The sequence below is a fragment of the Mustela nivalis genome, assembly GCF_964662115.1.
Source record: "Mustela nivalis genome assembly, chromosome: 7".
In the NCBI taxonomy this organism is placed as follows: Eukaryota; Metazoa; Chordata; class Mammalia; order Carnivora; family Mustelidae; genus Mustela; species Mustela nivalis.
In genome coordinates this window covers 96,012,503-96,028,768 of record NC_139026.1, presented here as the reverse complement: position 1 = coordinate 96,028,768, position 16,266 = coordinate 96,012,503, and the positions used below count along the sequence as shown (strand labels likewise).

The 16,266-nt window shown below is 39.9% G+C and overlaps 1 protein-coding gene across 50 annotated transcripts in view; it reads left to right on the top strand.

The window, feature by feature from the left end:
• R3HDM2 (R3H domain containing 2) overlaps positions 1-16,266 on the top strand; it is a 164,875-nt gene that overhangs the window by 110,718 nt on the left and 37,891 nt on the right. For 34 of the 50 annotated variants that reach the window (XM_082741913.1, XM_082741899.1, XM_082741902.1 and 31 more), the window contains 2 exons: positions 10,570-10,769; positions 15,605-15,646. In XM_082741913.1, coding sequence (XP_082598039.1) covers positions 10,605-10,769; positions 15,605-15,646 — 207 coding nt within the window. In that variant the 5' untranslated portion in view covers positions 10,570-10,604. Of the gene's footprint in view, positions 1-10,569; positions 10,770-13,312; positions 13,337-15,604; positions 15,647-16,266 lie in introns of those variants that run through there. The other 16 variants (XM_082741893.1, XM_082741884.1, XM_082741872.1 and 13 more) reach the window with 1 other exon arrangement.

The window sequence follows — 16,266 nt, the reverse complement described above, 5'->3', positions numbered from 1 at the left end:
AATGGAAATGTGTTCATTCATAAGAGAAAAACAGTACCAGTGAGCAGCAAGGGAAAGGGGTCTCTCAGTCATTGTTCTTTCCCTTCTTACTGTGGAATGACATTTTCTGAGCATCTACTGTGTGCAAGCACATTGCACTTGTTATCTCACATGTTTTTTCAGTGACTCCGTAAGGTGTGTCTGATGCCTGCTCTTACAAATGAGGAGGCCCAGGCTTAGTTACCTGATTGCTAAGTTGTAGAAACCAGACTTTTCTAGCCAAATTCACATCAAATTACAGAGTTCATAAAATTTATCCACTACAACATGCTTGCTGCCTTCTATACTCTGGAGCTTGAATGTTCTTTATTTTGATGGGTGCTACCCCTAACTCACCCTATTACTATGTTCAGTCTTTTCCTTATAGCAGAGGTGGTACTAGAGCACAAGGGTGATGCTCTTATATTCTCCATAAAATGCCAACTTTTGGGGTCTCTGGCTGGGTCAGTTGGTAGAGCATGCGACTCTTAATCTTGGGTGTGTGAGTTTGAGCCCCATGTTAAAAAAAAACTTAAAAAAAAATACCAACTTAAAAAAAAAATACCAACTTTTCTTTATTTTAACTTTTTCTCTCCCAAGTACATATAAGCTCCAGAATGTTGCTGCTTGATTTTTGCTTATAGGAATTGAGGAATTATTACTGGTTTTATCAGAATTACTTTGTGTCTGTGTATATGTACATGCACACACATGTATCTAGTATCTTAGTTAGGAGTGAAGTGTATTTTTCTCACATTCAGGAAATCTAGAGGTAGTCAGTCTAGTCTGGAACTGCTCTAGTCAAGGATCCAGGTTTCTTTTGTCTGTTTCCTCATGATCGGTGGTTTTCAATCTTAGTATCATCTCACAATCCCAGATGGCTGTTTCTACATTTAAGCCAATAGGAATTAGGGTAAGTAAAGAAGGTCTACCCACTTCCTCTAAGGGTACTTCATAGAGGTTGTATTTACTGCTTGTATTTACTGTATTTATTTCGTAGGGCTGCCATAATAAAATACGACAGACTGGATGGCTTAAGGAACAGAAATTTATTTTCTCAGTTCTGGAGGCTGGAAGTCCAAGATAGAAGTGTTGGCGGATTTGGTTTCTCTAGAAACCTTTCTCCTGGACTTGCAAATGGCTGCCTTCTCACTGTCATCTCAGTTTTTCCTCTGCCCATGTATTTCTCATGTCTCTTTGTGTGTCTTATAAAGATATCAGTCAGATTAGATTAGGGCCCCACCCCACTCATTTTAACTTAATCACCTCCTTAAAGATCCCTATCTCAGGATGCCTGGGTGGCTCAGTGGGTTAAAGCCTCTGCCTTTGGCTCAGGTCATGATCCCAGGGTCCTGGGATTGAGCCCCGCATCAGGCTCTCTGCTCCTCAGGGAGCCTGCTTCCTTTCCTCTCCCTCTGCCTGCCTCTCTGCCTACTTGTGATCTCTTTCAAATAAATAAATAAAATCTTAAAAAAAAAAAAAAAAGGACTCCCATCTCCAAATAATAGTCACATTCTGAGATACAGGAGGTTAGGGATTCAACATGCAAGTTTGGAGGGGGACATAGTTTAATTCCTAACACTACTTCTTATATCTCATGGACTAGAACTTAGTCATGTCCTCGTATTTAGCTACAGTGGAGGTTGGGATCCGTGTAGCTTTTTTCCAGGCAGCCATATGCCCAACCTAAAACCAGTGGTTCTGCTAAGGAAGAGGTAATTGGATATTGCAGAATAAATAGTGGACTCTCCTTTGTAGCAGAGGCTTAATAAGGAATAGCGATTCTTAAAGGTTTTTAGTTCCTTTATATGAACTTAGATTCTTCTTTCATTTCTCTAGCAATCTCACATTTCATTTTATATTTTGAAATATTCTTTTAATACTACATTGTTGGCTTAGGTGTCCTCTCTACCTAACAAGCAGTGACATTGACTTCTAAAGTCATCACACTAGGGCAAGGTAGACTTATCCACATAGCATTTAAGTTAGTAATAGAAGGCATCCTGAAATGCCATTAACAGTAGGTAAGTTGTAATTTTTTATTCTCTTTGCCAGAATGTCTTCTCTGGATTCAGCTGGGAGCACTTTTGCCAGGGCGTAGGAGAATACAGTATGAACTTTCAAGGTCCTGTGCCTCCCTAAGATTCTGTGATATTTTCTACATAGTGGCATTACTATGATAAAACTAAAGAAAATGGAAGCAACAGAAGGAAAGGCACCCACCCACTGGTGCTCTTTGCTTAAAAGAGGAGGAAATTTGATTTGTTCTGTTTTGCTCACAGAAGTAAAATGGGCATTTTTTGGCCAGAAATGTAGAGAAGCTAATAGAAACTATAATGATGCCCAACATTTTAGTCCATCAATTAAAAGCACCTGTAGTTCTCATTTCAGGACAAGTACAGCCGTAACAGATATTGAACAAAGAAAGAAGGTACATGTCCAGAACATTTTAGTCTTGTTCCTTTCTTTAGTTTGCCTAAGAAATTGCTCTAGACATCAGCCAACTCCTGTGGCTTTCTTTATACACCAGTAAATCCTTTTGCATTTATAGAGCAGAGTGATTTTCTTAACACTTTCCTGATCTAAAAATTGGTAAAATTGTTGTCATTATTGTTATTTTTATTGGCCTAGTACTAGTGAAACCTGTGACTGTGGTTCTGCTAAGGACCACAGTCCTTAAAGGACTTAGTAACTGTCACATAACTGTAGCCTTACATGTTCCAGAAGTACTTTACTCTCTAGTCCCCCATATTCTGCTTTCTCTCTTTGAAGAAAAGGCAGTATTGGACCCATGTCTCTTATTTATAACTCAGTAGGGTCTTTTATCATACCTACCCATGGCGGTTGAGCCAATTACTTCTTCAAGCATGCAGTTATCATACTGTTCTTGGTTTTCGTCCTTTGAGCACTGTAGTGAAAAGAACATGGGATTTTGTAATCAAGAAGACCTGGGTTTGAATTCTACCTCCTTATACATATTGTGTGGCCCTGAACAATTCACTTACTATTTCTTACTGTTAATATTTCATTCAAAAATTGAGATAATTTTTTATACCTTGAGAAGATCAAATAAGATATTCTCTGTAAACTGTAAAAAATCTAAAGTCATGCGGGTGACCCGCATTGAGGAAAAAGATGGGAGAATGTAGAAACCCAATTTTTGAACCCCCAAATTTGTCCCCCACCAACACTCTGTAGAGAGACTTCGGTTCTAGGCACCCCTTTCATCCCACACTTCATGCCCCAGAACACTCTTGAATGTCTACCTTGGAACACCTACAACTTTGGCTTTGGGATTAGATTCAGCTAGGTTGGAATCCTGCCCTTGCTCCTCTTATATTAACTTGAGAAAGTTATTTAATTCCTCTGAGCTTTAGTTTCTTCCTTTTTTCTTTTTTTTTTTTTTTAAGATTTTATTTATTTGTCAGAGGGAGAGAGAGAGAGAACACAAGCAAGGGGAGCAGCAGGCAGAGGGAGAAGCAGGCTTCCCACTGAGCAAGGAGCCCAGTGAGGGACTTGATCCCAGGACCCTGGAATCATGACCTGAGCCTAAGGCAGACGCTTAACTGACTGAGCCACCCAGGCATCCCTGAGCTCAGTTTCTTCATCTGAAAATACCCTGACAAGAGTTTTGTTTGGATTAAATAAAGTAATGTGTAGGAAAAATAAATCAGAGTCAAAGAAAGCATGTAGACTTTGGAATCAGACAACACCAGTGTTCTCATGTGGTTCTGTTATTTAGTAGTGGTATGACCTTGGGCAAGGTGATTAACTTCTCTTGGTGATCATGAGTTGAAGTGCAAAAAGCACCAGGTTCATAATTGTGCTCAGTGAACATTAGTGCTTTTTCCTTTTCTCCCAACTCCAGTCAAATGTAGGAATAAACTTGCCCTGCATGAGCGCAGACTTGTTTTGTTTTTACCATGCCATTTTAACTATAAGGATGTTTTGTCCCCATTGTCTTGACTCCTAAGGGCATTTGTGTGTGTGGTTTGTGTGTGTTTATGTGTGTGTGTATGTTTAAATAACATACAATAAAATGCACAGATCTTAGGCATTCAGTTCATAACTTTTGATAGTTGCATACACCCATGTAACCACATCCCTCAGTAAGACAGAATATTTCCATCACTTGAAGGATCCCTTTTACCCGTATTTTACCCCCATTCCTAAGCAGGCACTTCCTGATTTAAATCGTTGTAGTTTAGTTTTCTGTATCCATTAACTTCTTGTAAATGGAATTTTTTTTTAAAGGAAGTTCTGCTTTCTTTTACCTACCATAAAAGTTTGAGATCCATCCATGTTTTTGTGTATTTCAGTATATTCCCAGCAAAGTCCCCTAGTCTTTCTGATAATGATCAAATGACTGGTCCCTTCCCAAACCAGTCACAAAAAGGAAACAATTACCATAATTGGTGTACCTAATTAAGGTCCACCTCCTCAGGTTCAGAATAGGGTCAGTTTCTCTGATCATGTGTCTTCAGAACAAGGCAAACACCAAAAGTTCTTTCTTTTTTATTGTGGCACAGTGTTCTATGAACATATAGTAATTTGTTTATCTATTCTCTTGAGCCTCTAGATTTTGAACAGTTTAAAATCTGTTTTTTCAATTGAGAGTCATTTATTCTTGCTATACAAATTGGCAGAGGAATGGTAAGTTTACAAGAATTTTGCCACAGGGTAGGTCAGAATTTTTGGCCTCTAGCTATTGTCTTCTTGTTTACATTCTGTCTACTTGACCATAGATTAAAAGGGAGAAAATGCCCTTCTGTCTCTGAGTGTCCCCTATATAATATATTCTTTTTGGCCTCATGCCTAGAAAGTTGTTTATGAGTTGATGGAAGGATATATAGTTTCACTGTGCTCTGGAAGGTACTTACCTTGGCAGTCAAAAAATTTATGGGGAATATGCAGTTTTCTCCCTGAAAAAATTGCCAGATCTTGGCTCCCAATCATCTTCCCTGTATCATCCTATTTCCTCACTCCATCTCCTTGCCCCCCACTTCTGACAGTCCCCTCTGTGCAGCTTTGAGCCACTGAGTGTCCTCAGGAGACATTCTGGCTTAAAGTTATACTGTTTGCCTGGACGAAATGTACAATGTGCAGAGAGAGTTTGTAGGGAAGCACGTATCTTGGCTCTCCTGGGATGTTAATGTCTTTGCTTTGTTCTAGTCAAGTTATATATGAAATAGTTCTTTTCTTCTTTTGACTGCCCCAAGCCCTTCATCTCCTCTCTGTACCAAATAAACCATCAAGAGTAGAAATTACTTCTCTGCTTTTAACCCTTTTCTACTAGCTTTATTCTTGCTCCTTAAGACTTTTAAAAAAGTTATTAAATTGTCTTTGTCTTGTCCCTCAGCTGGAACCTTCACTTTTTGCATTGAAAAATTTGCTTCCAGAAATTTTTTGCCATAAGAAAAAGGAGAGACTTCCACATAGGACTGGAAATGGACTTAAAGTTTATTTTGTAGAACAAAAGAGAGCCTCAGCTCAAGAAATACAATTTTGAGCTCATTGTGTCTTCCAGTGGATCTTGACTCTGAATGGTAACACTCTGACCTCTCTTAACTAGCTGTTGTTAAGTTGAAGGTAGCTTTTTTTTATCCTGAAGCAAAATGGTGAGGAAATAAAACCGTGTGATTTAAAGACCTGCCTTAAGAAGCTGGAAGTGTTTAGAGAAAGGAGGAAGATAAAGTTGTCTCCTGCAAGGGGCTGACTTGGAAGGGAGATTAAGCTTGTTCTTTATGACTTGCACAGAGAACTAAACTGAGGCCAGTGACAGGAAGTAACTGGAAAGGAAGTTTTGCCTCTTTATACTTTCCCCCGAAACCAGGTTTGTATATGGAGGAGATGACTTCCTTCCACTAGATGTATACAAACAGGGTCAAGCCAACAATTTTTCAGAGTTATTGATGATTCAGGAACGTGACTGAGAAGGTCCGTGGATATAAAAGGATGAAACTAAATGAAAAAGCTTCTGCATCTCTTTCCAGTTGTGAATTCCATGATTCCGTTGTATCTTTGGTAGACCTTCTGTTTTCTGCCTAGTCTTTGAACATCTGTCCTCTTAATTAGTGGAAGTATTGCATAAAGGTTAATAAAGCAAGTGCTAGAGCCATATTTCCTGGCTTTGAGTCCTGCTCTGCTGTGTACCAGTTGTATGACCTTAAAGTATTTAATTGCTCTGTACTTCAGCTTACTTACCTATAAAATAGTGATGATAATAAAATATATATCTAATACAATTGATGTAAGATTAAATGAGACACTTAAAACACTTTAGGATCGTGCCTGACACAACATAAGCACTCCAAAAATTTTAGCTGATGCCATCAATTCTCCCTCGCTCACTCTCTGTCAGTTCTTTCTACTTATAAAGCTAGGCTTGTCTGTCTGGTCCAGGTAGTCCCTCTCTTCACCTACAGTTTCTGATTATCTCAGGATGCTTCTGGCTAGAAGGAATGGTAAACTCAAATCAAAATAGCTTAAGTGAGGGCACCTGGGTGGCTCAGTGGGTTAAGCCTCTGCCTTCGGCTCAGGTCATGATCTCCGGGTCCTGGGATCTAGTCCCACATCGGGCTCTCTGCTCGGCAGGGAGCCTGCTTCCCTCTCTCTCTCTCTGCCTGCCTCTCCATCTACTTGTGATTTCTCTCTGTCAAATAAATAAATAAAATCTTTAAAAAAAAATAGCTTAAGTGATAATGGGATTTATGACCTCATGTATCAAGAGGTACAAAGCTAGGAGGATCCAGGCTGACTAATACAGTCTGCCTCATAGCATCAAGGATCTAGGCTTATTCTCTCTGCTCCACCATCCTCCTTCAGTTAATAGAATATTGCAATCCAGGCATCATCTGTATACAAGACTACCTTCAGTAAAAGATAACAACCATTTTTTTCCCAGTGGCTTTTTTTTTTTTTAATAGAATGAATTTCTTTGAAGCTACTCACCTGGCAAAGTCCCCTCGTATTTCACTGGGTTTAATTGAGTCACTTACCCCTTCCTAAATCAATCACAATTACTGATCTAGCTACTTAGGATCTTAGTGAAGTGTCCTAGTCTCTCTGATAATGATCAAATCATGTTCTCTTCCCAAACCAGTCACAAAAAGGAAACAATTACCATTATTGGTGTACCTAATTAAGGTCCACCTCCTAGGTCTCAGAATAGGGTCACTTTCCCTTAAATGAAGGCAAACACCAGAAGAAAGTCTGGGCTAGATTGGTATGTATGGAAAAGGGGGAAGATTTGGGTAGTGTGCTAGTGTGCTAGTGTACCTTTTCCTCTGCTGTTGCATTTTCCTTGGAGTAAGAATTTTTCCCTTAGTGCTGTGACTGAGAAGCAGTGTTTAGACACTGTGAAGTTAGTCTAGGTATCCAGATAGTTGAGTCTTTTCTGACTTATGTGTGAAAAGGAGCTGCAAAGTTGTTATTCTCATTTGAAGAAATATACCTATTTGGTAATTGAAACCTGGAAAAAGAAGCACCCAGCTGCTTTTCCATAGCACCTTCCCCCCTTTTTAAAATTGAGATATAATTAACATATAGCTAGGTGTAAGTTTAAGGTGTACTACATAATGACTTGACATACATATATACTGAAAATGATTCCCACAGGGCTGCCTGGGTGGCTCAGTTGGTTGAGCGTCTACCTTCAGTGCAGGTCATGATCCCAGGTACCCGGGATGGAGTGCCGAATTGGGCTCCCTGCTCAGCGGGGATTTCCCTCTGCCCGTTGCTTCTCTCTTTGCCCGCTGCTTCTCCCTCTGCCTGCTGCTTCTCTCTGTGTGTTCTCTCACTCTGACAAGTAAAATCTTTTTAGAAAATAAAAGAAAATGATTACCACAGTAAGTTTAGTTAACATTCATCTCCTTATATAGCTACAAATTTTTTTTTCCTTGTGATGAGAACTTTTAGGATCTACTTCCTTAACAACTTTCAAATATACCATACAGCAGTGTTAATTGTAGTCATCATGTGGTACGTTGCATCCCTACTAGGTATTTGTCTTCTAATTAGAAACTGGTATCTTTTGACCACCTTCATCCAATTTCCCCATTTGCCAGCCCTCACATTCTCTTTCGGACAGAAAAATCTCTTGGAGATTTTAAGCCTCAAAAAGAAAATACTGAAGGTCTGTTATGTGGTAAAAGAAGTAAACCTAATTTTGTGTGACTGGACAGCAGATTTAGCATCAAGATTGAAACAGTACATAGCTTATTATAGGGAGTAGCTCTGTAGCAGTAAGACTGTTTAAAAAATAGTGGGATGATCCCTTGCTTGGAGTTTCCTAGGAGAGGCTTGCAGGAAGTTACAGAAAGGAAGTTCTGATGTGGGGAGATTGGCAGGGGGGTGGTGTTGCATGAAGGTATATTTAAGAACTCTTACAGTTCTCTATTGGAAACATCTCTATTGATGTTTCCCAGCTAAGAGATATGGAAAAGGCATGTGCTGAGTTTTATTACACTTCAGACTGAAGAGAATGGGTGCTTGATTTACCTATGGGAGAAAAAATCTCAAGTGTGTATATGCAGTCTCCATGAACAGCCTAAGATCCATAAAGCTCCATAGGTTATAACTCTTTTATAGAACCCTCTAGGGACTAGATCCAGTTAATTAAAAAATAGAATATTGGCCATTTTCTTGTATAGTCAGTTTCTTCCAGTATTTGTCATCTTAAATTCAACTGTATGACTATGACTATATGAATGACTCTCTGGCCTTTTAAAGGCCTTTGTCCAGCCCTCTACACACTGTCCAGGCACCTGCAAAAGAGTTACCACAAGGTGAACAAAGCAGTAATCTTGGGAACTAATTTACACCAGGATGAGATTACCTGTGCTTCTTAAGGAGTCTTCAGGGTCTTATCTTTTTAACTGATTGGAAGGAGGAAAAAATGACAGTGTGACAGTTTTCTTGAATGATTGCTATATGTTTGTTTGGCTCAATTTCTAGGGCCACGTGAAATAAACATGATGTCTGGGAGCGTTTCTAGTCTTATTTTTTTAAAGATGGGAAAGAGAAGTATTCAGGATTGAAAGGCAGTCTGTAATCTATAGTAAGGAGGAACCTCTACAAACTTTGTTTCTTTGTGCTTGGATTACTGTGTTCACTTGCTCACAGGATTTCCCGGGTATCCAGAGTGAGTGATAAAGAGCTGGTTACCCTGCAAGACAGAAGCTCTGTGCCCTGGGAGGCAGGGGAATGACTGAACCCAAATAGGGAATAACAAGGCAAAGATTCTTACGTCCTCATTGCTTAAGATAAAGGAAATAATTTAAGAATCTATAACCAACATCTGATTTTGCTGCCTTTTGAAGAGGGAGATACTTGAAGTTGGTAACATTGTTGTGGCTTGTGATAGCTGTGGAAGTTCTCCCTTAGGAAGGGAGAGTGATCCTTGCTGGTAGTGAATAGAACTTTATAAAAAATATACTTTTCTTTCTGGAGAGAGTCTAGTGCTCAAGCTGAAAATGTGAGCAAATTTCTGTAGGAAAGGAGACAGGGCAAATAAAGTGCTAAGAGGACTCATACTACATTGCTTTAGAACTGGATCCTGGTGAATCTCAGCATAATTACCCAAGTAAAAGAATCCAGATAATACATGATGTGAAATGCTAGCAAATAGAGACTAATCTATAGTGACAGAAAGCAGATCAGTCATAGACTTGGGGATGGTGGAGTGGGAAGGGGCCTACAAAAGAGCAGGAGGAACCTTGAATGTGCTCTTTATCTCGACTGTGATGATGGTTTCACAGGCATGTGCATGTTCTTAATTCATTATCTTGTACATTTTAAATATATGCAGTTTATTGTATGTCAGTTTTTTTTTTAAGATTTTATTTATTTATTTGACAGAGAGAAATCACAAGTAGATGGAGAGGCAGGCAAAGAGAGAGAGAGAGGGAAGCAGGCTCCCTGCTGAGCAGAGAGCCCGATGCGGGACTCGATCCCAGGACCCTGAGATCATGACCTGAGCCGAAGGCAGCGGCTTAACCCACTGAGCCACCCAGGCGCCCTGTATGTCAGTTTTATCTCAGTAAAGCTTTTATTATTTTTTTAAAAGATTCTATTTTTAAGTAATATCTACACCCATCATGGGGGTTGAACTCACAACCCCAAGATCGAGTCACGCACTCCACTGACAGAGCCAACCAGGCGCCACTACCTCAATAAAGCGTTAAAAAAAAGAAAGAAAGTGGGGCGCCTAGGTGGCTCAGTCGGTAAATGTCTGCCTTTGGCTCAGGTCATGATCCCAGGGCTCTGGGATCGAGCCCCACATTGGGCTCCCTGCTCAGCAAGAAGGCTGCTTCTCCCTCTTCTTCTCCCCCTGCTTGTGTTCCTGCTTTCTCTCTAGCAAATAAATAAAATCTTTAAAAAAAATAGAAAGAGAGAAAGCAGTCAGTCAATCAATCCTGGATCACCATTTATCCAAGGACCTTTTGTGGTTTACAGGGTGGCTGCTGCAGACTAGTATGTGAAGTGCAAGTCTTGTGTGTATGTGAAGTATGGATAAATACCTCCTGTTTAATGCATTTGACATTTCTTTAGGAGTCCATAGAGCCCACTGTATTATATTGAAGAAGATGTCTAACAGTAACACTATTCAAGAGACCCTGGAAATAATGAAAGAATCAGAAAAAAAACTGGTGGAAGAATCTGTAAGCAAAAACAAGTTTATATCTAAGACTTCAAGTAAAGAAGAAACTGAGAAAGAGAGTGAAGATACTGGTTTGCGTCCAGAGACACAGGTAAGGATTAGAAGTGCATCATAGGCACACTTATTATGCCTTAATAGAAATGTCATTGTAATTGGCATTGGGAATCTGTAAGAAGCTAGTCACTTGATTCTCCCTAAAAACCCAATTTTCAGCTTTCAAGAACTGTCTCCTTCCCTTTTTGTCATAGAATCCCCAGTGAAGTCTAGAGAAGACAATAGTAATTTCCTAATCCATTTGGACCTGCATTACACTGGGTTCTTGCTACATTTGATATTTTTTAACTATCAAAAAATGAACTGTATACAAACACATATTTAACAAGTCATAATATGGTTCATATAATAAATTCTTAAAACTACAGCTGCCTGGCTTTAGACACAGTATTAAATTCATATCCTGGTTGTATTAAAGCAGTCAGGATTTTTTGGGTCAGAAATAACCTGTGAACTTGCTACTTGGTAAATGAGTGAGAAGAATTTCACTCTTTGGTTGCCATGTTGCTTTCCATCCAAATTCATAGTGCAGTGCAGATGTGATGGCAGTAGGTAGCCAGCCAAGCTTCCTCCAGGGCTCCTGTTTGGTACCCAAGAAGTTCATACTCTGAGCCTCCTCTGGTTTACCTGTTCTGGTCCTTCTCTTCTCTGTGGTCAGTGCTAGTCTCCTCCGTTAACCAGACCCAAATTATGTAAATCCTTTCTTTCATGCCCAGGGGTTGGACTGGTCGTTCTTACATGCTTAGGAGATAGACTAATGGTAGTAAGTTAGTTTAAAAAGCAGTGGTGGCAACATTTTGGAAGGTTTCAAAAGTTGAAGCATCATTTCTCTTGACAACCCAATTCATTTAGGCCTTTTTTTCTTGAAAGACTAAAACAACAACAACAAAGGGACAAATTAAAAGCAGACAGCTCCCTGAAATATTTTGTTCTCTGGCTGCCTGCTTTTCTGCTGTCTTTCCTCTCGCAGTTTGCCATATCTCTGTACTAGTTGCTTTTCTTTCCATTATCCTTTGCGTGTAAGTTGTCATTCCCCGCCCATCCTTCCAGAGTTTGTAGAGACAATCTGCCACTGTTCCAGCTATACTTCCAGCCTCCACTGATACCAATAATGAATATTAAATCCTCAAGACAGATAAGTGATGAATGTTTAATTATATGCTGTCATGTTATATGGAAGATGATAATTAGATGAACTTTGGGTCCAAGTTATTCTCAGGAGACTATTTGAAGTGGTGTTCTGAACTCCTGTTGTGTGTACCCCTTGAAGATAAGCAGAAAAGGATATGTATAAGTGTTATATACCTTATGGACACTCAATTCAGGAGTGTCTTCATCTGGATATACAAATAGGTCATGTGGGAAGTTGGAGGGGGACGACGGACTTTTTGTAGCTGCTAGAACAGGGGGATCTGCTGCTGCCATCTACTGGAGCTCCTACTCATTCTACCAAGTCTTCAGTTTTGTCCCCCACTTCAGAAGCCCTCTCACCTCTACCATTTCCCAGCAGATCATGTGCCCCTTCAACAACACTAAAAATTCTGCTCTTTCTCTTACCTTCCCCCACCTCAACTCATACCCCGGAAGTCTCCCCGGGGTTCTTACTGATGCTATCAAGGGAGTGCCTGTTATAAATTGGAGCTGGAAAATTTGCAAAAAGGGGAGTTTCCTTGCTTATACTATGTGAGACATATTCTTAGAATCAGCAGTTGGAACTCAGAATATCTTTCACATGGAAACAGTGCTATAAAAGGCAGGTTCTGAGATTCAGTTTAGAATGGGCAAATTAACCCTGACCTACCGAACTTGGGGGGGGGGGGTCCTTCAACTAACCCATAACAACTGGGAATGACCTCCTAACTGGGCTTTCTGCCTTTAAACTTGTGATCCTTTTGGATTCCTCTACTGTACTGCTTTAGAAAGATCACCATGAAATAAATATCTGATTATGTTCATTCTCTTCAAACTTTCTGTATGTTTCATTGTCCTAGGCTAAGACCCAGATTTATCAGCATGACATATTGTGACCTAATCCCTTGCCTGACAGCCACCCGCCTCTGGCATCCTGCACTTCATCATTGTCTGATTCCTTGGGCCTTGTTACAAGAGCTGGAAAGTGTGGAGAAAGCATGCTTTTGTACATGCTTTCTCTGCCTAGAGTGCCTTCCTTGGTATTCTTTCCTTGGCTTCCCCCAACCCCTGAACCTCCCTTGCCAACATCTGCCTGAAACTCAAAACTCAATTCAGATGTGTCTTTCTCTAGTAAGCCTTCCTTGACAGCCTTACTCACCCATTGCAGGTCTACCCTGTATAATTCTTAGAGTAATGTCTGTCTTCATCTCTACGGAATTATAAGCTCAGTGAGGCCCAGGATTAGGTCAGTTTGGGCTCACTGTTGTTTCTCAAAAGCTTGACACAGTTCTTTGCAGGTACTCAATATCTGTGAATGTATGAATCTGTGAGTTGCTAGGTCTGGGTTAGACGCTTGTGCTGTGTGCTCCTATAGCACTATGTGACTACTTCTGTAATGCATTTAACCTACTGTATTGTAATTGTCTATTTGTCTGTCTTCTCCAACAGGATTATGAGTCCCTTTTGGATAAGGTTTGTGGTTTTTATCTCTGTATCCTCCAGTAATTAGCATGGTGCCTGGTAGATATTAGATTTTCAATATGTCTTTGGCTATTACACGAAAACTATCCATTCTGGTAAATAAGCAGATTCATAAATTGCTTGTAGGGCTATAAATTGGTATAACTGGTATAACCTCTTTGAAGGTCACTTTGGCAATAATTTTATTAAGAATTAAATTTTAAAAATTTTAAAATGGAGTGCAGATAAACAGTATTTGTAGATACACTTGATTTGGTCATTGAACCATTGTTTATACTAACAAAAGATCAGAAACATCCTAAATGATGCTGTTTAAGGGACTGATAAGATAATTTATAGTACAGCCCCAAGTAGAATACCATATTAGACATTGAGAAAAATGGTAGATCTTCTGTAGAATAATATCTGTGGAAAAAAAGTTTAAAGGCAAGGTGTGTAAAATATACATCTGTTTGTTCTTGTTTTGGGGGTTTTTGTGTTTTGTTTTTTTTTTAAGTTATTTATTTATTTATTTGATAGATCACAGTAGGCAGAGAGGCAGGCAGAGAGAGAGAAAGAAGCAGGCTCCCCACTGAGCAGAGAGCCCGATGCGGGGTTCAATTCCAGGACCCTGGGACCATGACCTGAGCCAAAGGCAGAGACTTAACCCACTGAGCCACCCAGGCGCCCCTGTTGTTGTTGTTGTTGTTGCTGTTTTTTAAAGATATCTTTCTTCCTTTATTTGAGAGAGAAAGTGCATGAGCAGGGGGAAGGAGCAGACTTACCACTGAGCAGGGAGCCGGACTTGGGGCTCAATCCCAGGACACAGATCATGACCTGAGCCCAAGGCAGATGCTTAACAGACTGAGCCACCCAGGCACCCCCATCTGGTTTTTTTAAAAAAAGGAGAAAAAAACCTATGTGTACATATGTACAGTGAGCTTATATATATATATATATATATATATATATATATATATATATATTCATAAAAGACCTATAGAAAGATTATAAGAAAGACAGTACTACTTGATCCTCTAGGAGAGAACCAGGTAGCTGGGGGACAGATATGAAAGGAGACTTACTGTTGTGTATACCCTCGTTACACCTCCTGAATGTTTGTGTTCTGTGTGTGTTACTGCCTTTTTGAAAAAAACAGTGAAATACTATTTCATATTCCCACACTATGGCTTTTCCGTACTGTAACATCTCCTTACATTGACCAGATCCATCGTCATTTCTTACTCTTTCCATCCACCTTCCTGTTTCTCCACTTTGCATTGTGGCAGTGTTTGGTAACTAGTGAAGAGGACAAAGGAAAGAGAAATCCTCATCTACCCAGGACCATGCTGGTATTCTGCCTCTGTCTTGTTTTCCCTTCCCCACTCACCAACCTCAGTTCTCCCCACACCCCAATGGGCAGTGAGTTCCATTCCAGACATCTGAGAATCCCCAGGTGCTTCCTCCCATACAAAACCCTACCTCCACCTCTTCCTCAAAGCCCCCATTTTGACTTCTTAGCTGTTCAGAAACCCTATCAGTGAATTAGTCTTTTCTTACCTCATCCTGCCATAGGCCTTCATTTTTTCATCTTCTTCAGCTTCTATTCTGCTCCTTACCCACTTTTTTTTACCCTCCATTTGCTCTGAAAGTCTTGTCCATATCTTCCATGCTCCCTTATTTTTATCCTGTCCCAGACAGGCTATAAGAGCTACTACCAGGAGCTTAGAACTAGGAGAATTCTTATCTTCAGGAAAGGAGGCAGTTGGCAAGAAGAGTCTTCATTCCATTTCAACAGCCATTGGGATAGGTGCTTTGGGTCTCTCAAGTTAGAACTCTGTACATGTTATCCTGTAAAGATGTTATTATAAGTGATGATTAAGGGCCATATTGCATGTCCGTTTTGGGTTAAATAGGCTCCTGTGATCATGCTTGGGTAAAAACACTCTGTCATGCTATGGTAGTGACATTTCCAGAAGCTGTCTAATCAGGAGATGATTCGTGGTTTATCCAAAAGTAATTTTTATTAACCTGTGAAGTAGGCCAACCAGTCAGTGTCTTCCTGTTCATTTTCTTCATGGTAAGTGGCCTGTGGTCCTTTATGTGTCACAATTACTAGAGTTGTAGCAAAGAGGAGACAACCACTCCAAGTGGGTCTCATTATTGTTTAGCTATTGTAATGGTTTTACAGTTAGTGCTTTCTCTTTGTAAACTTGTATTGTTTTTAACCTAAATGTTGATTTTCTATACCTTTAATATTTTCTAATCCCCTTCTAACAGAGGCGGACATCCAACCATGGTCATGCCAGGAAAAGAGCCAAGGTGAGAGCCCTTTCCGTATACTGTAGTCCCCCCACCCTTATCTGAGGTTTCGCTTTCCATGGTTTCACTTACTCCTGGTCAACTACAGTCCAGGAGTAGATGATCCTGCTTTTGACATATTGTCAGGTCAGTAGTAGCCTAATGCTCTGTCACAGTGCCCACATCATTCACCTCTCTTCACCTCATCCGCAGGCATTTTATCATCTCACATCATCCCAAGAAGAAGAGTGAGTACAGTGTAGTAAGATATTTTGAAAAAGAGAGAGAAGGACCACATTGATACAAGTTTCTTACAGTATTTTAATTGTTCTATTTTAGTGTTGTCGTTACTGTTGTTAATCTCTTACTGTGCCTAATTTATAAATTAAACTTTATATTAGGTATGTATGTCTAGGAAAAAACATAGTATATGTAGCATTTGGTACTATACATAGTTTCAGGACCCCACTGGGGGTCTGGGGAAGTATCCCAGGGGATAAGTGGGGACTACTGTAGTTTCTTTTCTACTGTTATTAGTAATACGTTTCACAGATGCACTTATCACTAGTATCTAATTTATTTAGATTATATGCAAGCAAAGTTTTTCTGCCTGCACTTTATACTCTAATTGTCAATATATG